This window comes from Macrotis lagotis, chromosome X (assembly GCF_037893015.1).
Source record: "Macrotis lagotis isolate mMagLag1 chromosome X, bilby.v1.9.chrom.fasta, whole genome shotgun sequence".
Taxonomy (NCBI): Eukaryota; Metazoa; Chordata; class Mammalia; order Peramelemorphia; family Peramelidae; genus Macrotis; species Macrotis lagotis.
The window spans coordinates 612107651-612131987 of NC_133666.1; the positions used below are offsets into that span (position 1 = coordinate 612107651).

Genomic DNA, 24337 nt, shown 5'->3' on the forward strand with positions numbered 1-24337 from the left:
AGAGTAATGAGTAATCAGTCTGAAAAGATCCTTTAAATTATTCTTAAGACCTATGTATTTTAAGACCTTGGTTTTGCAACAAAGATAAATAAGACAAATTCCCTTGTCCAACATAAATATGTTTTACTTACTATATTCAATTTCCCATCAAATCCTATCTGCTTTCCTCTCAACATGATTTCTATTTATCTTAGGGTATTATCAATTCCTTGTATCACCAAAGCATCCTAAGCAATCAGAGCACTGGTTCTACAATCAGAAGTCCAGGTCCCCTTCAGAGGCTTCCTCCTCAGGTGATTTTGTTCAAGTTGCTAATCTTCACTGGCATACTTCCTCATCTGTAAAGTGAGCAGTTGCACCAGATGGTTTTGAGATCCCTTTCAGATATAAACATAAGATCCAAAGATTTTTCTTCTTTACTCATCATCAGAGGCTATCAAAAACTTAATCCCATAGGAGAATGATCTTCCCTGCTGCTGCTGTGATGCCTAGTCTATCCTTTTATCAATGAGTATATTTTTCATCTGGCTACTATAAAATGTTCAATCAAAAAGCAATATTTATCTCTCATATCTCCAATATTCTCTTTCTAGTCACAAGTGCCTTCTTTAAAGACTCTTGAAATTTCAGAATGTTTATGAAACCTTACTGAACAAATACAAATAAGATATTGAGAGCCTATTTGGTATGAATAAGCTTTTCTGAAAAAAACTGCTTTAACTGCAACTGTATAAGAGAAGACAAATCAAATATGGTAGCCTGAGACAGACACACACTTCTAAAAAGAATACAAGTGTTGCTGTTACCTCCTAAGGTCACTCTTCACAACTTCTTACTATCTGGCCTATTTTCCACTCAGATAAAAATATTCTTTGAAAAGGTTCCACTGGTCACACTTTAATTTATCTGTGCACTATCTGAAATAAACGGACAACTTCTTCATTCAGGAAAATCCATCTAACTTTGATTTCTTTGTGAATACACTCATCTAGCTGGCTCTCTGCTCTCTTTCTCTGGTTCACTTAATGTGGACTTTTCTCAAGAAGTTTAAGTTCTTTTCCTTGATTCTCTCTAGTCATAAGAGTGATCTCATTTATGCTAATGGCTTCAACAGTCTGGAACACTCAGATGACTCATAGGTGTTTTATCTTGGGCCACAAGCAATTCTCTGAACTCAACTTCCATATTTCAGATCCCCTAATCTCTATCTATTTCTCTACATTTAATACTGAGATTACCACTTTCCCCCTAAAATCTGTCTTAGTAACATTCACAACAAGGTGGCACAGTAGATAGGGCACTGGCCTTGGAGACTGGAGAATGTGAATTCACATTCAGTTTTAGAGAATTGACACTTATTAGCTATGTGACTTTGAGTAAGTTACTTAACCTTGACTACCTCTCATCCAGTTCTGATGGATGAGTTTACTTTTAATTTTAATGATTTACCTAGTTTTCCTTTTACTCTTGTCATCTGGTCAAGTCATTCTGGTTCATTTCTGGGCATTGGATACAAATGGCTCTGGAGGAGAAAGTGAGGCTGGTGATTTAGCACAGCAACCCCCTCACTCAAATCCAATTCATATGCATGTTGTGGAATTACCTCCCTGGGGCACCTAATGGATAGAGCACTAACCCTGGAGTCAGGAGGACCAGAGTTCAAATCTGGCCTCAGACAACTGACACTAACTAGTTGTGTGACCTTGGACAAGTCACTTAACCATGACTGCCTTGAATCCATAGCCATCTCCAGTCATCCTGATTCACATCTGGTCACTAGACCCAGATAGCTCTGGAAGAGAAAATGAGACTGGTGACTTAGCATAGCCCCACCTCACTCAAATCCAATTCATGTGCTTGTCATGACATCACCTCCCTGATGTCATGTCTTCTTTGAGACTGAAGGACAAACATAACCTCCCTGCTATCATGGTTTTAGAGAACAAAGGATGAAACATCAAAAACTGCCAAGCTGTTTTTACCTGGAAAGTGCTTTGATATTTTTTAACACTCCTTAAATGAACATCAATTGGTAAGTTAGATCCATTCTACCTTTAAGCTTCAATCAACAAGACTGATTATTAAACACCTACGATTTGACAAATATTTTCACAAGCATCAAAAATACAAAGGTAATTTAATTAAAAAACCTGTTATCTTATTATATAAATAATTTTGCTATCTCTTAAACTTTATTTTTTTCCTTAAGGATATGATTTCTCTCTCATCACATTCAACTTAGATCAATGCATACCATGGAAACAATATAAAGACTAACAGATTGCCTTCTGTGAAGAGTAGGGGGGAGGGAAGCAAGATTAGGGGAATAATTGTAAAATTCTAAATAAATAAATAAATAATTAAAAAAAAGAATACAAAGGTAAAAATCTAACTGCCTATATTCTTTCAGAAAGAGAACATATTCATAAGTAAATAGATGTAAAATAGGTATCAAAAAAATCAATCTTTTCCATTCTTACTGCCAATGAATTAATTGGAATAAACATCAAGAGAAAATTCCTTCAAACAAATAACTGATTGTTTGGGTACAAATAATAGAAATCTTTTAAGGGAGAATGTCAGAATATTTCATCTTAGAATTTGAGTTAGAGATACAGAAGAAATTTGAACAAAGTCTGATATGCACGACAGCTTTAGAGAAATCCCATTTCAGAGGCTTCAAAGACAAAATCCCCTGGTCTAGAGAAAATCATACTAGGAGAGATATGATGCAAAGTAATACATGTTAGGGAGGAGTAAAGAGAGAACTAGGTAAAACAGATAAAAATTAAAAGTAAATTCATCAAATGCTTCAGATTTTTAAAACAGTATCTATCTACTTTCACAGCTATGGGTAGGAGATAATTCTTGAGCAAACAAAGAATAGAGGTAACTATACAAAAAAATCTTACAATTTTGAGATAAGGTCTTGATATGTGAGATAACTATTTCAATAACATAGATATATAAATAGAAATATAGCTATGGTTGAAAGTCATTCCCTAACAAAAGGAACAAAAGGTTGTTAAAAGCAAAGGTGACAAACTATTAATTGAATGAATCACATGAAAACCAATAATAATAAGAGAAATGCAAATTAAAACAATTCAGTGTTTTCACTTCACACTTTGTACATTAGCAAACATGAAAAAATATATATTAATATGAAAAAACAATGGAAAAAGTAATGTTAGAGATCATGAAAAATCAATCACATTGGCATGATGTTGATAGAGTGGTGAATCAGTATTAATTACTCTTTTGGAAAGCAGTCTCATGCTCACTATACTGATACTCCATTTAGTATGAACACCAGCTCAGATTTATCTCTAATGAAGTTAAAAATTCTATCAGCCTCAGCCTCTCCCAAAAGCAGGGCTTATAGGCTTGCAATCATTAACATGCAGGGTGGTCCATATTATTTAACATTTTTTTAAAATTTGAAGGTGGGAAGTTATACTTATCAAATATACATTACTGGGCCAAACTGAATGAGATAAAAATTTAATAAAACTAAATCTAAGGCTTTATATTTGTATTAAAAATATCCATCAAAAAGTCATGGTTAGAGATTGTTTTAAAAAGATCTGTAGGTTTTAGTAGAACGCAAACTCCATCTGAATGTATAAAATTTTATAAAGTCAATAATTGTTGAATAGAGTATTATGGTCCTAACTATATTTTATTCTGGCAACTCTTTACAGTGGAAAAGACTAGAAACAAGAAAAGCAATTGCTTTGGCTTTTGCAATAATTGAAGCAAGAGGTAATGAAATTTTGAACTAAGGTCGTAGCTGAATAAGTAGGATCAGGGTCAGGGGAAAGCGATGAATGTGACAGATACTGTAGAGTTGGAAATTAAACTTGGTAACTAGAATAGAAATGGGAAATAAGGAATAGTAGGTAGTTGACGATTACTCTAACACTATAAACCTGGGCAAAGGGAAGCATGAATATATTCTTTTCCAAGAAATAGGCAAGTTTGGGAGAAAACACAATAGTTTCAATGTGCTTAAAAACTTATAGGAATTAAAAAAAAAGATTTAGTTAATCAATCTGATGCCAGCTACAGAGTCTACAAAAGCATAAATAATAAAAGAATGAAATAGAACTTACTTTGGTATGGATGGTAAGGCTCGTTCACCTTCTGCAAAAATAAAAACAAATGAATAAATAATAGGAGGCAAGTATCCCAGATTAGTTTTTTTAATAATTTTTTTCCGATAAAGATCAACTTTTGGTGCCTACAATGCTGAGATAATGTAAATTATATTTCAGTTTTTTAGCAAGACCATTACTAAAAACTTCTTGTGTACAACTTACTTTAGGTTTTCATAGTCTTATATTCAACTTTCAGAGTTCTTTAATTTTAACTGTTTAGTCTCATATTACTTTGATTTATTTTTTAAAAATTTTATTTATATAAGGCAATGGGGTTAAATGACTTGCCCAATGCCTCACAGCAAAGGCAATTATTAAGTATCTGAGACCGAATTTGAACTCAGGTCCTCCTGACTCCAGGGCCAGTGCTCTATACACTATGCCATCTAGCTGCCCCTACTCATATTACTTTGAAAGCATCCCTTGATTCAAAGGGACAAAGGAAAGAAACATTGTCAAAACTGATAATAGAATAATTGCATATAACATTTATTTGGCAATTTACTATTTATAAAATATTTTACTCACAGCAACTCTATGAAGCAAATGGTTCAAAAATACTAGTTTTCCTCTTAAAGTCAAGTCTGTTCTAAATCTGAAAGGCATCTTTGGGAGAAAATCAGTTTATTCTTTCCAGTCATATTCAGTGATCCTTCTAATTTGTATTGTTCTGGGCAAATGAATATGATGATAATCAAATAGTTTTGGCTATCTAAATCATAAAAACCAAGAATAATATTGCTGAGATTATATGCTAAAAATCATTGGGTGCTTCAAAAAAATGTGATTTGATAACAAAAATTATTTTATATACATAGAGAAATCTAAAAATATTACTAATTGATGTATCAACCACAAAAAAAAATCTTGGTCAACAGAATAAATAGCCGACCATATGATAAAAACAATAAGATAATGTAATTTACTAATATCAACCACTTATTAATATAACTTTTTCACTTCAGACAAATACTGCCAAATTGGAATTTTTTTTTGATACAACAATCAAAGCAAATTATAAATACAAAGGATCGTCCAGGCAGCATGAATTCGCCTGGGAAATATAAAGTTATCGTATACATTAACTAGTGGATACCCTGAAATAGGGATTTTTAATATACCATTGACAACAGAAAGGTGATTTATTTCTATTCAAGTGTCATCCCTAGAATTCTCAATAACAGATGACTGCAATGGATTTGCACAATGTCTTACATATTTCAAGGAATTCAAACCTTTATCAAACAAGTTGAAAAAAAGTATAAATATCTTATATTCACAAAACTTTAAACAATAACAGACATGATGAATATACTGTTTTGGAATAGTTTATAAGTCATTTAATCATAAAATGTTTGCTTATAACAATTAAAGGAATCCTAATGCTCTGCACCCCAGTGAGTCTGCCTGACTAGTCACTTTCACACTCACTCTAGCCCTTCATATTATGGACCAAAACAAATTCTAACATGGCAATGGAATACTTCTACCCAATAAACTCCAAGGGTCTTTAGGGTCAAATATAAACCATGCTGTTTGGCTTTTTAAAGTCCTCTTCAACCTGGCTACTATTTGCATTCCAAGATTATTATTCTGTTCCCTCATTTTATGGTCTGATCATGAGGCATTCAATCTTCCATTGTCCTGCCTGTTCTTAATCCCTGGAATGTTCACAGAATCTCTTATTTCCGTTAAGACTTTGATCAAGCATTGCCTTCAACCAAAGCCTTTCCTGATTCTCTCAATCGCAAATGCCACTGTAGTTTGTCATGAAGACAATTTCTTAACTATATTGTTGAATATCCAGACTCTTATTACAAAAATTATCTCAGACACGACAAGTCAGACGGAACCCAGCTGCTTGGCTTCCCTGGTTAAATTTATGATATTTATCTTTTGAAGTTTGTGGACTTCCTTATCAGAAAGTTTCCTATACAGTTCTAGCTCCAGATGTTTAGATTAGGGTTCATTGTTGAGTCAATCAATCCATATATGAGCAAGAATATAATGCTTATCCTAGGTGACTGTTGTCCCCAGAAACACCTGTATTCCATTCACAGGGGCTGGCCCTCAACAGTAGCTTAAATAAGCTTTAATTTTACATGTAAACTTTGTATATGAGTATATATAGCTTCTAACCAGATGGAATTCAGCACCTCAACAGCAGTAACCCTTTCAATATTCTCTTTTTACCTCTGGTTTGTGATATAATTAATGCCTGGCACATAGTAAATGCCCAATACAAACTTGTTTTAAAAAGAAAATAAAAAGAATGATCAAATCCATCATTAACAGTTATCTGCTAACAATCCAACCTCTGCCATATTTTCTAGTAAACTCCACTTTCTTCACTTTTTTCTTTCTAATCTTCACCTTCTTTCTATAAGTTCTTTCCCTTTTGCCTTCAAACATGGTCAAGTCTTCTTAGTCTTTAAAAAAAACCCTCCATTAGCTATTATCATCCTCATAAGCTATCATTAAATATCTCTTTTCTCTCCTCAGCCAAATTCTTTGAAAAAGCTTTAGTCAACATTTGTGGCTTTGTCCAGCAACAATTAGCTCTTTTCCTGGATTTTCATCCATGTCATGCTCATGCAAACTGGAGAGAGAGAGAGAGAGAGAGAGAGAGAGAGAGAGAGAGACAGAGACAGACAGACAGACAAAGAGGGAATGTGTGTGTGCACATGTGCATTCTAGATTTAGACTCATTTTTCTTATGTTTCTGTTATTTTTCTTCCATGGGTTCTCTTCATTGTTTTTTTTTTAAAGCAATTAGGGATAAGTGTCTTGCCCAAGGTCACACAGGTAATTCTTTAAGTGTCTTCAGTTGGTTTTGAACTCAGGTCCTTCTGACTCCAGGGCAGTGCTCTTATCCGGTGCGCCACCTAGCTGCCCCCCTAGATAAAGTCTCACAGCACACAGTCCTGTGACTATCTCAAACTCTTCATTCATTGGGCATTTCAAATACAACACAGCTAAAATGAACTCATCTTTTCCTACAATCCATTCTTCACTGGTAGGTGTGATCATATCATCAGCCTACTCAAATAGCTCTTCCTCTTACAATCTTTGGTCTAGCCACTTTGCTCTCCACGCCTATGAGACCCTGCCTCCCACCTTCATCTCTCAAGTTTATCTTGCTTCATTTAAGATTCAGCCTCAACTGAACTTCTGCACAATGCTTCCCCTTTATGAGCACCTCTCATTTACCCTCTACAGTTTGTGTGCACCTGCTTCTATCTGCTGTCCTCCCCATTAGACTGCATCCCCTTTAATGGCAGGGGCTGTTTTGGCCATTCTTTGTCTTGTGAGGACTCAGCACAGAAGCTGGCACACAACAGGTACTTAAAGGACAATTTGGTTGGACCGCAGAATGTGAGATGAGTTATGAATAACAAGGTTGAAAAGATAGATTAGGACTGTGTCATTTCAGATTTTAAAAATTAAATGGAGGTTTTATATTTTATCCAGTAGGTAAGAAGGAGCCCGTTAAAGTGGCTGAATAGAAAAGCCATAAGATTAGAACTACACTTAAGAAAATTTACTTTGATAATAGTGTGTAGGATGAATTTAACTGGTGTTAGATATGAGTCAGGAAGAATGATTCAGAGTTGTTAGAATAGTTGAGGTTAGAAATGATTAAAAACTTAATTAAGGTAGTATATGTGTGATTATCTTGAAAGGGTAGTATACCAGAAATATCAATAGAAATGGTAAAATTTGGCAACTGATTATATCAAAGATTGATTCAGCATAAAGAGCTGAAGATAACACAGAGGTTAAAAAATTGGAAGAATTTCAACAGAAATAGAGAAGTAGGAAGAAGGGAGATTTCAGGGTGGGGAGAGGCAATATGGTCAGTTTTAAATATTTTGTATTTAAGATATTTATAGGAAATTCAGTTGAAAATATTCATTAGGCACCTGCTGGTGTGGAACTAAAGCTCAGGGGAGAAGTTGGGAATAGCTATAAAGATGTAGCAGTCATCTGCAGAGCAATGACAGCAAAACAAATGGGAGTTTAGGAAGTTACAATGAAAGAGATTGTAGTAAGGGAAGAGAAAAGGGCAAGACCTTGGGAAATATTCACAATTAGTGGGCAAGGTGAACCTACGAAAGAGACTGAGAAAAGTGGTCAGATTATTAGGAAAACCAAGAAAGAGCAGGATCATGAACATCTAGAGAAGACAGTATTCAGGAGGAGAAGACAAACGAACAATGTCAAATTCAGGAGAAAGACAGGGAAGAATGAGAACTGATTTAAAAAAAACTATCAGATTTGACGATTAAGAGATCACAGAAAATAGTTTCAGTTGAGTCATGTGGTAATAAAGTAGACTGCAAAGAACAGAGAGGGGAGTAAGAGAAAAAGAAGTAAAGGTAGAGAGTAAGGCAGTTTTTTTAAGGAAGTCCGGCTGAGAAAGGGGAAGATATGGCATTGTAACCTGAGGAAAGGGCATAGGTTAATCAGAGGTTTTTAAGGATGGGGAGACCTGGACATGTTTTCAAAAACAGTAGGGAAGAGATATAGATAGATAAACAGACAGACAGATAGACAGGCAGGTAGGCAGACACATAGATAAATAGATAGATATGGGGAGGGAGGAAAGGATGTAGGATGGCTGAGGCTGCTACCTGGTGGAGAAAAGTGGAGGAGAAGATGAGACCAAGCACTGGACACAAGTGCCTTAGTAGGGAGAAGGGCTCTTCTTTGTCAGAGTCTGAAGCAAAGGAGAAGAAAGTAGGGGGCTGTGAAAAAGGGTTTTGGGATAAAGAGAATAGAAGAAGAAAGAGCTAAGGTCAGATAGTCTCACTTCTCTCAGTAAAGTAAGCAGTAAAGTCCTTGACAAGGGAAGAAGAAAATATAAGTGATATCAAAGGGCATCAATACAAATTAAAAAACAAAACAAAAAGTTCACTGATCGATTATAATCCTTTTAACAGTATCCACCACAGTGTTTTGCATAAACTTATCTAAAAGATACCACCAAAGCTTATTTCCAAAGCATTTCAAGTTTGACAAACAACTTTTTCGTATATTATGCTAAAGAAGCATTAATCAGTCATCAAATATCTATTAAGTGACTATTATGTTCGGGCAATGTAGATACAAAGAAGGTAAAAGATAGTCCCTGCTTTTAGACTACAGTCTAAAGGGGGAGACAATATGAAAACTATATTTATAAATGGTAATTTATAAATGAGGTATATAGGAAAGAAGAGAAGGTTAAGAATAATTTGTTTGGAGAGTGAAGTGAAAAGAGGGAAAAATAAAAGAGCTGCTTTTTGCAGAAAGGGTCCTAGTTGAAGTTCTTTAAAAAGAATTTGTGATGTATTCAATCATCAGGGATAAGGAGATTTCCACTAGATGCGTTCAGTGGCTTGTGAGTGGGAAGAGAGAAGACAGATAGTGGGAGTGATCTACAGCTGAAATAAAGCAAGAGATAAAGAAAAACAGGACAAAAAGAAAAGGATAAGGTAGAGTTGAAATGGCTATCAGATTAAGAACAGAGGGCAAACAATTCTCAAATTAAGAATGGAAAATCATTAATAACCATATGAAATCATTATAAAATAAGAAAATAAAAACAAATAACGTCACATCCAGAAAACTGGGAAAGACAACATTAGATATTTAATTCTTAACAGATTGATTGAGTAAAGTTAGGCAGAATAATTAGTTTCTGGTCTATATGTGAATTGATTTAAGTATTATGAAAAGCAATTCCCAATTATCCTAAGAGAATGACTAAAATGATCATATTCTTTTGAACCTGACATATTCCAAGAAGGTCAATGACAAAAACAAGGGCCACAACAACATCAAAATAAATATAAAAGGGTAACTAGGTGGTGCAGTGGATAGAGCACCAGCCCTAAAGTCAGGAGTACCTGAGTTCAAATCTGGCCTCAGTCACTTAATAATTGCCTAGCTGTGTGGCCTTGGGCAAGCCACTTAACCCCATTTGCCTTGCAAAAGCTAAAAATAAATGAATGAATGAACCAATAAATAAATAAATAAAACACTTTTTGTAGTAGCAAAAACTGGAAATAAAATGGATGTCCAACAAGTGAGAATGGGCTAAGCAACTGATGTATGAATGCAATGGAACATGATACAAGACACAATGTATTTGATATATGGGAAGACATAAAATAATTTAAAATATAGTAAATAGAACAATAATAATATATAAAAGGACAGAAACAAGGTAAATAGAGAGAACAAAAAGAGCAAAATAATCACTAAAGTGAATGCTGTGAAAATATCATAATCAAGATTACACTAAGAGGCAATGAGAAGGCATCTTCTCCACCTTTTTTTGCAGAGAGGATTTGTTTGTGGGACATGCATAGAAATTCAGCCATTTCTGATGTGGTGCCTAATTTTGATGAACTAATTTCCCCTTCTTTTTTAATTGTTTATTATGAAGGATGGTTTCCTTGTGGCAGGGGGTGGGGGTGGGGAGGAGGGAAAGGGAAACACTGAAAATATAAGTGATATCAAAGGGCATCAATACAAATTAAAAAACAAAACAAAAAGTTCACTGATAGATTATAATCCTTTAACAGTATCCACCACAGTGTTTTGTATAAACTTATCTAAAAGATACCACCAAAGCTTATTTCCATAGCATTTCAAGTTTGATGAACAACTTTTTCATAATAGCCCATAACAGTCCCCCCCCCCCCGCTTTTTTAGGGTTTTTTTTCAAGACAAATAGGGTTAAGTGGCTTGCTCAAGGCCACATAGCTAGGTAATTATTAAGTGTCTGAGGCTGCATTTGAACTCAAATACTCCCGACTCCAGGGCCGGTGCTCTATCCACTGTGCCACCTAGCTGTCCCCCAATTATTCCCTTTTAACAGATGAAAAAACCAATGCTAAGAGAGGCTAAGTGACCAGTCTCCGAGCTGGCATGTCTTGGAGCCAGGAGTTATCTGACTACATATTGAGTACTATCTCCACCATGTCCAAAGTCATCATCACTCAGGAAATATTACTAGTCAATGCCTATGATGGTACTCATGTATCTACAATTCAAAAGTTGTATTTGCTAGCATGGGAATGTTAAAGTATAGTAATTAATATGCACCATGATGACACAGTCTCTGGAGGAGTTGAAAAATTGCCTTACAGACAAGCAGAACCTATGCTGAAAATGGACAGTTATCATTTTTATGACCAAATGGCAGTCAAACTATATTAATGTCTTCTGTGAATGAAGAGCTTATTTGGAGGAAGGCAGAGAGGTTGGTGAAAATTTGCCTGATAAAGAATTTTCTCATGGTTAACTAGAGTAGAAGAGGAAAAAGATTCCAAGCTCAGGATCTAGCAAGACTTCAAATTTCTGTGTCAGCTATTTCACAATCCAGACAAAAGATGGGAAAAAAGTCAATAGAAGAATTAAACATTGGTTATGTAAAATATATGAAGAAAATTAACCATTTATTGACCAATCCCATGCATATATAACTTTTAAATATGCCATAGTTGTTGGGCAATGATTTTTATACTACCTTTTTATATTTTTCATGCATTTTTTTATTCTTTTAAGTTTACTCTCCTTCAAATTAACAGTAAACATCATGTGTCCTTTCTATAAGCCTTGAGGGTTTACCAGCATCCCATACATGTTAATGTAATGAACATTTATTAAGCACACATTAGTGCAAGGAAGAATTTATAATTTACAAAGTACTGTTTCTATGTCTTTGATTCCAGACCTTCAGGTAATCTCATGAGATCCTTACAATAAATTAAGAAAACAGACTGGACCAATATTTCGCTTCCTACATTACAGAAGCTGGTACTAAGGAAGTTGCTGTTCAAGATCAAAAAGTTACTAAGTATTCTATTAAGTATTAACTGAGGTCATTTGATTCCAGGTTCAATACTATTGACACTATTCTATCCCATTTACCTAACAATATTATTCTTAAATTTCAATTTACATACTACTTTTTCTAGGAGGTTCAATACTATAGACCAAAATGTGCAGCAAGGCACTAATCTCTCTATCTTGAATAGGGAATCTTGAGCATCCCAGTCAATCCTTTAAGTCAACAGCAGAGCCCATAATGGTTAGATAGGTGTTTCTGGTCTCTTTGGGACTCTTGTCACTATTAACTACTACTTAGCCTCTTTTATCTTCGATTACCTCCTTTGTAAAGCGGGAAGATGAACTGGTAAAAAAAGAGTGCTTATTAAGCACTTACTATCTCCTAGGTATTGTTCAGTGTGGTTTAATGGTTTGAAAGGAGGTAGCATGGTTTGAAACCAGCAGCCAGGAATACTCTTGCTAGTTTCTTAATGAGGTTATTATAAGACAAATGAGAGAATGAATGTAAAAATATTCTGAAAACCATAAATCACTTTGTATGTGTCTATGGTGGTGTGGATATGTACGTGTATGCATATAGATAGATAGATAGATGTGAACTGTCTTTTTCTTTTAAAAAAATCATGTTAATAATGTGCCACAAAGACAATTCAACAACTAGCCCCCATCTATTCCATACTTGTCCACTCACCTTCTCCTGGAGGAATATAACATATATAAGTTAAACATGCAAAATGTGTGCACATAAAATAACAGCTATGTACATGCATGTAAACACACATGACACATGCTTATGCTTACACATATACATGTAAGTAGACATATAATGTGTTTAGGTATGTAAAATACACCTATACACTTATTCTCTCTCTCTCTCTCTCTCTCTCTCTAGAGAGAGAGAGAGAGAGATATTTTAAATAAGAAATTATAAACTGACAGGATTAGGAAAGGCTTTATGTATGAAGAACACTCAAGTCTTGAAAAAAGCTAGGAATTCTAAGCAGTGAATATGAGAAGGAAGAATGTTTCAGGAATGAGAGATTAAATAAAAGCATGCAGATAGCTGCAAAGCCATGCATAGTGAAAAGCTAGCAGGTCAAATCAGTTGTAATAAAGAGAGCATGAAAAGGTAATGTGAAATCTGTCTGAAAAGACAGGATGGAGTCAGACTAAGGAAAACTTTACAAGCTATAAAGGAGGCAAAAAAGAGAACAAAGAATAGGAAGGTGTGATTGAAGCTGGGGATCAGAATATAAATGGGACTCCTCAGGTCAACACATATAGTTGGAGGTGTGAGAGAGAGGTGATGAACTGTAGAAATACAGCTGAAGGTAGAAATACATAGAAAGAAGTACGTATCACCTTCATATATGAAATTCTAAGTATTAAACTTTGGTACCCTGAAATATTATCAGGAGAAAAAATAATGTAAAATTAATTATTATATCCTTAGTGGTAAAATGAGAATAGTACTAAACTTTCATTTCTGTAATTCTCTAGAGGGAATGAAAGCACTTTTCTTAAAATTATCTAAAATCCTAGAATAGAATGTTAACTACAAAATTAAATTAGCCAATGGCAATAATTTTAATTGAAACAAAAGGCGTAAATATAGAACTTTACATATATATTAATCAATAACATTACAGGAAATGTACTAAATTGGAACATCAAAACCCAGGGCTCTGAGGAAAGAAAGAGTAAGAACCACTGGTTATTGTCTTTACATTTCTCTCAATTCCCTATTACATATTTGCTCATCAAACTTTTATTTACTAAGGAGAATAAAAAATGATTTTCTTCACAGCTTTAACATCTTCTCAAATCTTCCTTATATTTCTCATGTACTGTATAACCTTCTTAGATAAAGAATACAGGCTAAAGTTACACTGAACTATGGCTTCCAAATTTTGTACATTGCCCAGTCTCATGTTTTAGAAAGGCAGTTAAAACCTACTGAAAATCTGCTAGTATAATCAAAACATAGAAAAATAAGTAACAAAAGAGATATGGCACTGTACCTTTTTGGGGTCTAATGATAAAAGATTGTGTGGCTCCATTAACTAGTCGGCAATATCCATCTATTAAGTCAGCCATATTCTCAGCAATGGTTAAAGATGGGGCTGTCACTGTGAGAGGCTAAAAGGGAGAAAAGAGACATTATTGTTGTTATCCAATTCAAAGGAACAGCTGTGCCATGACATCAGACTTCAGTATAAATTTAAAAGCAGAGTAGAAGCAATGATCAAACATAACATACTAGAATATGTGAATGGGAAAAAAGTATGACATTTAAGTATACAATCCCTGACTACGTAATAGGAGATATGAAATAAAAACTTATTTGTTTAAAGAGTCACCACTTAGAATAAATGACAGAAAGTTCTTTTTTCTTATCCAGAATATATACAAAAACAAAGAAAAGCTGATAAATTAAAAGTTCAAAGTTTTGAATTTAAAAAAAGTTCAAGGGGCGGTTAGGTGGCACAGTGGATAGAGCACCAGCCCTGGAGTCAGGAGTACCCAAGATCAAATCCAGCCTCAGACATTTAATAATTACCTAGCTGTGTGGCCTTGGGCAAGCCACTTAACCCTGTTTGCCTTGCAAAAACCTAAAAAAAAAATTCAAACAATGTGGAGAAAGGCAGGTATGCTACTGGGAACAAAATATACACTGGCTTTGAAGTTATAGGATCTGAGCTCACATCTTGCCACTGTTATTATTTATGTGACCTTATGTAAGTCATTTTGTATTTTCAGCCTCAATTTCTCCATGAATAAAGTAAGGAGACTGGTCTGGATAATCTTTTAAGATTCACTGCCAGTTCTAAGTCTATGATCATATGATACAATTACCTAGGGAATTGTTGCTTTTTTTCAGTTATTTCAGTCAAATATGACTCTTCATGACCCAATTTGGGGTTTTCTTGGCAGAGATATAGGAGAGGTTTGCAATTTCTGTTTTTAGCTCACTTTACAGAGGAGGAAACTTTGGCAAACAGAGTTAAGTGACTTGCCCAATATCATACAGCCAGTATGTGTCTGGAGGCAGATTTGAACACAGAAAGAACCATCTTCCTGGCTTCAGGCTTATCTACTTGTACCACTTACCTACCCCCGGGAGTTAATTTTGCCCCCCACCCCATTCAACTCCTTCATTCTATCCAGATGAGTATCAGCACTTGATAGTTCTATTTAAAGGCATAAAAGTCATTATTTCCCAGAATCTTAAGAGTTGCAAGTGGCTAGGGTGTGCACCTAATCCAAAGCAAACTGAACAAGGATTTCCTCCACACCTATAACAGCTCATCACCTAGCTATCAAATTTAGGACTTCAAGGAAGGGGAACTCTTCTTTGGGATAATTGTATTAAGAATTTTTTCCCCTTACTTCAAAATCTTCTTAATGTTCACCTAGTGCATGAATTATTTAAAAATATTCTTTGGCTCTTTTCATCTAATCTGTCCAGAAACAGTCTAGCCCATGTAGCTCTCTCTTTTCTATGAGACAGCATCATTCAGGCAAACTAATCCTAATCTTTCAAATTAACTTTGTTAAAAGAAGAAATAAATTGAGCCTGGCATCATCTATTCCTGAAGAAGCAGGGATGGTTCCATGTGTACAAGGATTACTTCTTTGGATATTCACTATCTTTAATACAATACTGATGAATTTTGAAATTATGGAAGGAACTGAAGACAACAAGTTAATCAGCAATTATTTTTTAAACATTCATAATGTGTCCAGCTCTATGACAAAAATGAAACTATCTCTGCTGTCAGAGCTTAGATTCTATTGGAAGATAATGTGTGTGTCTATGTGTATAAATTCAAGTTTATTAAGATGGGGGGCTTCATGGAGAAGATGATGCTTGAGTTGGGTCTGGAATGAGGTGAGAAAGGCCATGAAGAAGTGAGTAAGAGGGATTTGGGGTAGGGAAGAGAAGGTGGTGCCCATGTGGTGATGGAATGTTGGGTGAGAGGAAACACAGAAAAGGCCAGCTTGATTGGAACATAAAGTGCAGAAGAGGAGCTGTATAAAAGAATTTGGAAATAGAATTTATAGAGTTAGGTGAAGTTATGAAGGACTTTAAAAGACAGACAGTGGAGTTTATATTTTATCTTAAGGAATTAAGAAGCTACTGGAGTTAACTAAGCCAGTGAATGAAATAGTTCAGGTATCTTCTTTAAGAAATTACTTTGGTATTTGGTTAGAGGGCACAATAGAGTGAAAATGGACTTGGAGCAGAGCAATCAGTTAGGAGATCACTGCAACAGTCAAGGTGAGATGTGATACAGCCTCAATGAAGGTGGTGGCTGACTGAGTAGAAAGAAGGGACCAAATATAAGAGAGTTATAGAGGCAAAAATGGCAAGATTTGTCAATTAAATGGATATATGGGAAGAGAGAATATACTGCTGAGGATGAAGCTGAAGTCACAAAATCAGAGCAAAATGGAAGAATGAGGGTGAAGAGAAGAATGAGGGTACAGAGAAGAAGGGAGAGCTTAGGATGGGTAGGAATAGAAAGAGAGATAACGAGTTCTGTTTTGGACAAGTTGAATAATATAATATAATATAATATACATATATATATGTATGTATATATGTATGTATGTATATGGGTACATCCAATTTGAAATGAACAGTTAGTAGTAGCTAGAATTACGCTAGATATATAAGCCTATGCTTCACCTGCCCAGAGAATCTATGACTGAAATCATGATTGTTTTTGACATCATTAAGAGAGAAGTAGAGGAAAGAGGACCCAGAGAATGGAGCCTCAGGTAATACAAACAGTTAAGTGACATAATAGGGCTGATGACTCAGCAAAAGGTGACTGAAAAAAAAAATCAAATAGGTCACAGAAGAAACAGGACTCTAGGTCATGAAAAGTGTCATAAAATCCCAGAGGAGAGATGATTCAGGAGAGGTAGAAAGTCAGCAGTGTAAAATCAGTGGAGGTCAAGAAGGATGGGTGAAAAAAATGCAAGATCAAGCAATTCAGAGATCACTGCCAGCCTTGAAGTAAGAAATTCAGTTGAAATGAGGTAAGGCAGAGGAGAATCTGAGAGGAGGGGAACTAATTGGCAGCAAAGATGATTTTTTTACTAGGTAATTTTATCCACAGTTCTTTTCTCGGATATATTTTTAATCTAAGTTATATGTTTGTTCTATATTGACAGACTACTTATTGATATTTCAACGGAAAAGTTATCTATGATGAAATGAAAACTTTAAATGGCTTTCAAAAATATATAATTTGAATAACATCTTCAAATATATAACTCTAATTGTTGGATAATCATTTTTCTTGTACCTATTCTTTTTTTTTTTTTTTGGCAAGGCAATTGGGTTAAGTGACTTGTCCAAAGTCACACAGCTAGGTAAGTACTATGTGTCTGAGGCTGGACTTGAACTCAGGTCCTCCTGACTCCAGGGCAAATGCTGTATCCACTGCACCACTGAGTTGCCTTGTATCTATTCTTATAAAAATCTGTGGGGCAATATATGGGGAATGATTGATACTAAAAGAGCTAAAGAGTCTAGTATCAAAGGAAAAGTAGATTTACCTTCTGTAGCAAATATATGAAGATTTTGCAATGTATTAAAAACAAAGGATATTTTAATTAACAACTATTTCTTTTCTACATAGTTACATATGTATCAAACAATTAAATGCCTTATCTATATTTTAAGTCATCATTAATGTTCTTAAAAGAACATTTTCCTCAGTAATTTTGTCTACATTTTCCACTTTGCCTCCTCCTAGAATTGCGCCTAGTTATGTCCTACTTCCTCCTGGTTTTTTATAACTTTTTATTTTCTTTGCTCCCTTACCCTTCAAATTACTTTGTTGCTTTAGGTTCAGCATAGAATGGAAGCTCCTTGAGGACAGGAACAATTTTATCTTTATCCTACACCAAGAGCTGCCTCCAGTAATTTGTAAACATTTGAATTGTGAATAATTTGGATAGATGATTTCTGCAATTCCTTCAACTAATTTTATGATCTTATTTAGTCAAAAGATATTTTAATTATTGAGTATACATTTCTCAACAATTATACTATTTTTTTTTAAAATTCTTAAGCTTAGTTTAAAAAAGGCAACACTTGTATGAGGGACAACAGGAATTATCCACTAATTAGACATAGTAAAGTTTCAAAAAAGCCTCTAACTTTCAGTTAATGTCTTGGGTGAAAATGTCTGGGTAGAAAGGATCTCCAGTAATATTGTGAATGCATCACTGCACTGGTATCTATTTACAATCTATCCATAAGTGTTTTGGGTTTTTTTTTTTTTTTAGGTTTTTGCAAGCCAAATGGGGATAAGTGGCTTGCCTAAGGCCGCACAGCTATGTAATTATTAAGTGTCTGAGGCTGGATTTGAACTCACTAGTCCTGACTCCAGGGCCGGTGATCTAACCACTGTACATCCTAGAGTTCTTTTTTTTTAAACTGGCATTACATAGATATTTTAGTATTTGTAGCATTGTATACTATATGTAGGACCTCGACCAATGCCTTAACCTCTTTTGCATTGATTTCCTCATGTTTAAAATGAGTAGTGTTGGACTAACCACTTCTGAAATTTTTTTTCCCCCAGCTATAGAATCATGGAGTCTGTTTCAGGGCTCTGAATGAAGAAACTAGTCTGACAGTAATAAAACTGAATGAACCTTGTGTCTGAAGTTGTTCTAATTATCTGGTGTTCTATGTTTAAAATGCAGAGATAATAAGAAAGGTAACAATCACAAATTCTATTTCTATAATGATATCTTCATAATAAATAGTAATTTCACATAAATGTTGTTAATATCTTGATTCAATGAAAACATGCAAATATTCAACTAAAATTATATCCTCATCTTCTATCAATGAAATTCATAGTACTTCCATCATGCGTTTTCTTTAGCAGTTGATATTTAATAATGTAATTAAATTTTAGTCTAATAAGTTTAATAAAAATTGTCCAGGGTGGAGCCAAAATGGTAGTGTGAAGACAGGAATTCCTGGAAACTTGTTCCCTGAAAAACTCCAAAAGTTGTCAAATTACGACTCTAGTCAAAATTTAGAGGGGCAGAACCCACAGAAAAACTGAGTGATACAATTTCCCAGTCCAAGACAACTTATAAGTTCCACAGGAAAGGTCTGTTCCACCAGGACCGGAGGTTAAAAAAAGCTGCATCACAGTACAGCCGGCCAGGTGCCTAGATCCCTGAGGGACACTTGAATCTGTGACAGAGGGGGCAGTTTCCAGACCTCCTGGCCCAGGGATTACTGGAAACAGCTTGAAGGGGTGGTGAGAGAACCCTGCCACACCAGAGTGAGTGTGGAGCAAGAGCCGGCCTCAGAGCAGCCCTGAGGTGAGAATCTGCAGTGGGAATCAGGAAAGCCAGCCCGCACCTCCAGAGTGCAGCCCACAAACGGTAAGGGGGTCAGGGGAGACTGCAGAGGTCTCTCTACTCTCCCTGGAGCAGGAGTCAGCTGTTGGCCCACACTCAGATCCAGGTTGCAATTTGGGCTCTCACATCACCATAGGCGAGCAGGAACCTTCCTCTCAGCTCCAGGGCAGAGGGGAACACTTGTGGGCGCCCAGATACCAGAGCAAGAAAGCAATCAGAGCCTCTCATAAGACCTTGGAGGAATTAAAGTCCCAATGGGGTGTCCCAAAAAAACCCCCAAAGTCTTGGAAGTGAGGTAAATCAGTCATAGGCTGAGGGAATAAGCAAACAAAAGAAAAAGAAGAATTTGACCATAGAAAATTAATTTGGTCCCATGGAAATTCAGAAGATGACAAAATCGAAACTTCTATATTGAAAACCTCCAAGAGAAATATAAAATGGGCTCAGGCTATGGATGAGCTCAAAAGAGACTTTGAAAAGCAATTAATGGAGGTAGAGGAAAAATTGGGAGGAAAAATGAGAGCAATGAAGATAAATCATGAAAACCAAATCAGCAGTATGGTGAAAGAAATAAAAAAAAAACTGAAGAAAACAATATGTTAAAAGTCAGTTTAGGCCAAATGGGAAAAAAGCCCTCTGAAGAAAATAACTCCTTCAAATGCAGAATAGAACTAAAGGAAGCCGATGACTTTGCAAGAAATCAGGAAGAAATAAAACTATTCCAAAAAACCCCACAAAAATTAAAAGAAAATATGAACTATCTCATTGGAAAAACAATTGACCTTGAAAACAGACAAATAATTAAATAAGCAAACAAACAAATAAAATTATTGGTCTACCTGAATGTCATGACAGGAAAAGAGCCTAGACTTCATTTTTCAAGAAATAATATAGCAAAATTGCCCTGAGATCCTAGAAGCAGAGGGTGAAATAGAAATTGAAGAAATTCACCAATCAACTCCTGAAAGAGATCCCAAAAGAAAAACTTCCAGGAATTCCAAAACTCCCAAGTCAAAGAGAAAATACTAAAAGCTGCCAGAAACAATTCAACTACTGTGGCTCTCTAGTCAGGATTACGCAGGATCTGGCAGCATCTACATTAAGAGCTCATAGAAATTGGAATATGATATTCTGGAAGGCAAAAGATCTTGGATTACAACCGAGAATCAACTACCCAGCAAAACTGAACATCCTCTTTCTGGGGAAAAAGATAGACTTTCAATGAAACAGGGGACTTTGAAACTATTGAAACATCCAGAGCTGAACAGAAAATTTGATCTCCACATACAGGACTCAGGGGAACCATAGAGAGGGCGGACGAGAAGGATTAGTTATGAGGAACTTAATGGTATTGAACTGTTTGTATTCTTTCATGGGAAGAAGATACTGATAACTCATATGAACTTTTTTATTTATATAAGAGCAGTTAGAAGAAGCATATATAGATAAGACACAGGAAGGAGCTGAATATAATTGTATAATGTAGCAAAAAGATGGAATCAATGGTGATAAAGGAAAGTACTGGGAGGAAGAGAAAGGAAAAGAAGAAGGGGCTAAGATATTTCACATAAGAATCAAGAAAAAGCTTTTTCAATGGAGTGGAATGTAGGGAAGGCAACGGAGAATCAGTGAGCCTTCATTCTCATCAGAAATGGCTCAGAGAGGAAATAACATACACACTTAATAGGGTATAGAAATCTGTCTTACACTATTATTGTAATATTAGAGAAAAATGAGAAGAAAGGGGTAGGATAGGGGGAATAGGGGAGGAGGGAAGGAGAGAAAAGGTGATAGAAGAGAGGGAAGATTGTGGGAGAGGGTACTCAGATACAACACACTTTTGAAAAGGGACAGGGTGAAAGGAGAGAGAGAATAGAATAAATGAGAGTGGGGAGGAATAGAGTGGAGGAAAAATACAGCTAGTAATAGCAACTCTGGGAAAAACATTGAAGCAACTTCTTTGGTGGATTTATGATAAAGAAAGCAACCCATCCCAGTGACAGAGCCACTGGAATCTGAACACAGACTGAAGTACATTTTTTCTCTCACTATTCTTGAGGTTTCTCATCTTCTGGGGGGGTTATTTTTACTCTCATAACAAGATTATTGTATTAATATAAAATAAGTGAACCTAAATACAGAAAAAAAAACCCTAAGAAGCAAGTAGGTTAAGAGTTTGGGTAGGATTCTCAGAGGCTCTCTACAATAAATTAGGTAGTAATTAATCAAAAGCTGCTCCTGCTTGGACTAGCAGTAAAAAAAAAATAGTAAAAGTAAAAATAGTTTAAGACAATACTGGTCTTTACATCTGGTGTAGTGGAATACTTAAAGGGTAGGTGATGATGAATCATGAAGTCGGTAGTTTCAGTTTAGTTTCTAACACTAACTCTGTGACTGTGACAAACCTAAACTTGAAGCAACCTGGTTTCCTTAAAAGCAAAATGAGAATAATAATAAATGCTTGTACTATACTTGTCTAATAAGGTTATTACAAAGGAAATCCTAGATAAAAGTAAAGGTTATCTGAATCAGTATAATCCCTTCATCAATTATTGTACATATTAATAGTCCCTCATAATGATTCCTGTTTAAAGCTATTTCCTTGTTCCATAACTGTATCATTTCTTAGTTTTCTTTTATTGGCCGTGTAGTAGGAGTCTCTTACCTCAGGTGCTCCTGATATTTTGAGTTGTAGCATTCCTTTTCTGTCTTTGTCATCATTGTTTGAATACTGAATAGTCTGAACTTGATTGAAGTCTGCAAGATGTGTAGGCTGCAAAGATAGAGACTCTCTAAATGCCTTTAGACACACCTAGAACATGGCTTCACCAAAACATATCCTGGCCCAGTAACTTCTTTTTCATGTTGTTTTAAAAACTGGGAAGGGGTAATTTGCCCTCTTGTTCTTCTGTCCACCAGTCTAACAAGAGTTTATTTCATCTCTTGTCATCTGTTGATGCACTGTCTTTCATCAAAATGATGCCTTGGCAAATGAAAAACTCAAATTTAAAAATTTGGTAGTATTCCCTGAATATAGCATCATTCTTTTTTAAAAAATTTATTTATTTAAGACAATGAGGTTGAGTTACTTGCCCAAGGTCACACAGGTAGGCAATTATTAAGTGTCTGAGGTTGGATTTGAATGCAGATACCCCAGACTCCAGGACCTCTATCTATTCTATCCACTGTGCCACTAGCTGACCCTAGAAACATTCTTACAAAAAAAAAAAAGTCTCTTAACACTGAGAAGACTAAATGGCTTTGATAAGGATTTCATCTGCCCTGGAAATTAAAGTAAAATAAGTGACTTTCTTTCACCCTGAAAACATAGTATTAATGACACTGTCATTTAATATTAGTTAAATCATTAACGTTAATAGCATCAAGCTATTAGCCAAACTAATGTTACTTCTTAATATTAAAAATAAATACTACTACTTATAAATGTATATAATATTTAAATAGTAGTACTTAATAACATAGGCTTAAGTACTACTATTTAAATAATATTTGAATTAATGTGTCAAAGACCTTTAAGGTGAATAGTTTAAGAGCGCAACATTTGCTAGTGATTCTTTCAATGGCCATCTTCTCTAAATGGAACTATTTTAGTAAGATTTCAAACAGAATAATGGTTGTGGGTCTTCCTGAGAAAATGGAGATAGAGATGTTTGTACATACTACTATGGAGATAAAGAATAGAAGCTAAATAATGGACCAAGTGGAGATTGGGTGAAATCCTTTATGCTGCGAAAGTACTGGACTTATAGGAGCCGATTCTTATTCTACTGAACCTTGAATTAATTTTAATGTACCCTGTGCCAAAATTAGAAAATGCATCTGAAAATCTTTTTTGGGGGGTGGGGGGTTAACAGTAGATAAAAGGAAATTTAGTCATTCACGAGAAAAATAATTAGAATATGCATTAAAAACATTCTGAACTGATTCAGCTAAGAAAGTTTCTCTGCCTAACTCACTCATTGAGGTCCACAAATCAAGTATAAGAAGAACTTTATGGATACCAGAAAGTGATTTCAAGAGTCAAGATCTTCAGTTCCCCAAGTTTCAATAAAATTTAAGGAAAAAAGAAAGTTAGCCTAATCTGCATGAGTGCATAGGAGTATGTGGGTTAGGCTCTTGTTCCAACCACACTCAAGGCCACCTTAAATGAATATAGGAGAGTGAAGGCCAAAAATCCCAGGATATCAGAATGACTAAAATTGATAGTCAGGAGGCACTGAGACCAGGGAAAGAGAGAAAGGATCCCACTGATGTGTGTGTGTGTGTGTGTGTGTATATACATATATACACACACACACACACATACATATATATTAATAAACATGTCCATGCACATACAAACATAATATGTCACTGGCTTTCTATAGATTTCTGACAATATGAACAAAGAATTTTTTTACTCTAACAGGTTTAAAGAAATATACATATAATGCAATCATTTAATTCATTAAACAAACATGTACTGAACAGCTACACAATGTGGTGCTATGTATAAAAACAAGTAATAGCTAGGCCAAGTCTTTAAAGAATTTATAATTTTATATGGCAGAAAATGTTCACAAATGGCTTATACTAAAAGAGAAAGTATAAAAATATCATCACCCCAGGAAAAGTATAGTATGTTATATCAGCTCATAAGAGAAAAGATTATAAAAATCAAACATTTCTATGTGAAGATTCTAGAATACCTTTTTAAACAACTAGGGCTAGACCTATTATACTAAAATTTAACTATAAATATTTGACTCAGGGAGTGATTTATACGGTTCTCCCAGCTGTCACAGAATGAGTGCCAATGACAAAAAGGTCCATTTATTAAATACTGACAGCACATGAACTCCTCTCCCTTATCTAGGTTACAAGTAATTTTTTCTTTACAGACCTGTTAATTTATACCTTAATAAGTATAA

General features: G+C 35.0%; 1 protein-coding gene across 8 annotated transcripts in view; it reads right to left on the reverse strand.

The window, feature by feature from the left end:
• PTK2 (protein tyrosine kinase 2) overlaps positions 1–24337 on the reverse strand; it is a 420621-nt gene that overhangs the window by 152234 nt on the left and 244050 nt on the right. For all 8 annotated transcript variants that reach the window (XM_074202742.1, XM_074202744.1, XM_074202735.1 and 5 more), the window contains 3 exons: positions 22072–22179; positions 14024–14141; positions 4116–4146 (listed from right to left, as the gene is read on the reverse strand). In XM_074202742.1, the coding sequence (XP_074058843.1) occupies positions 4116–4146; positions 14024–14141; positions 22072–22179 (257 nt within the window). The remainder of the gene's footprint in view (positions 1–4115; positions 4147–14023; positions 14142–22071; positions 22180–24337) is intronic.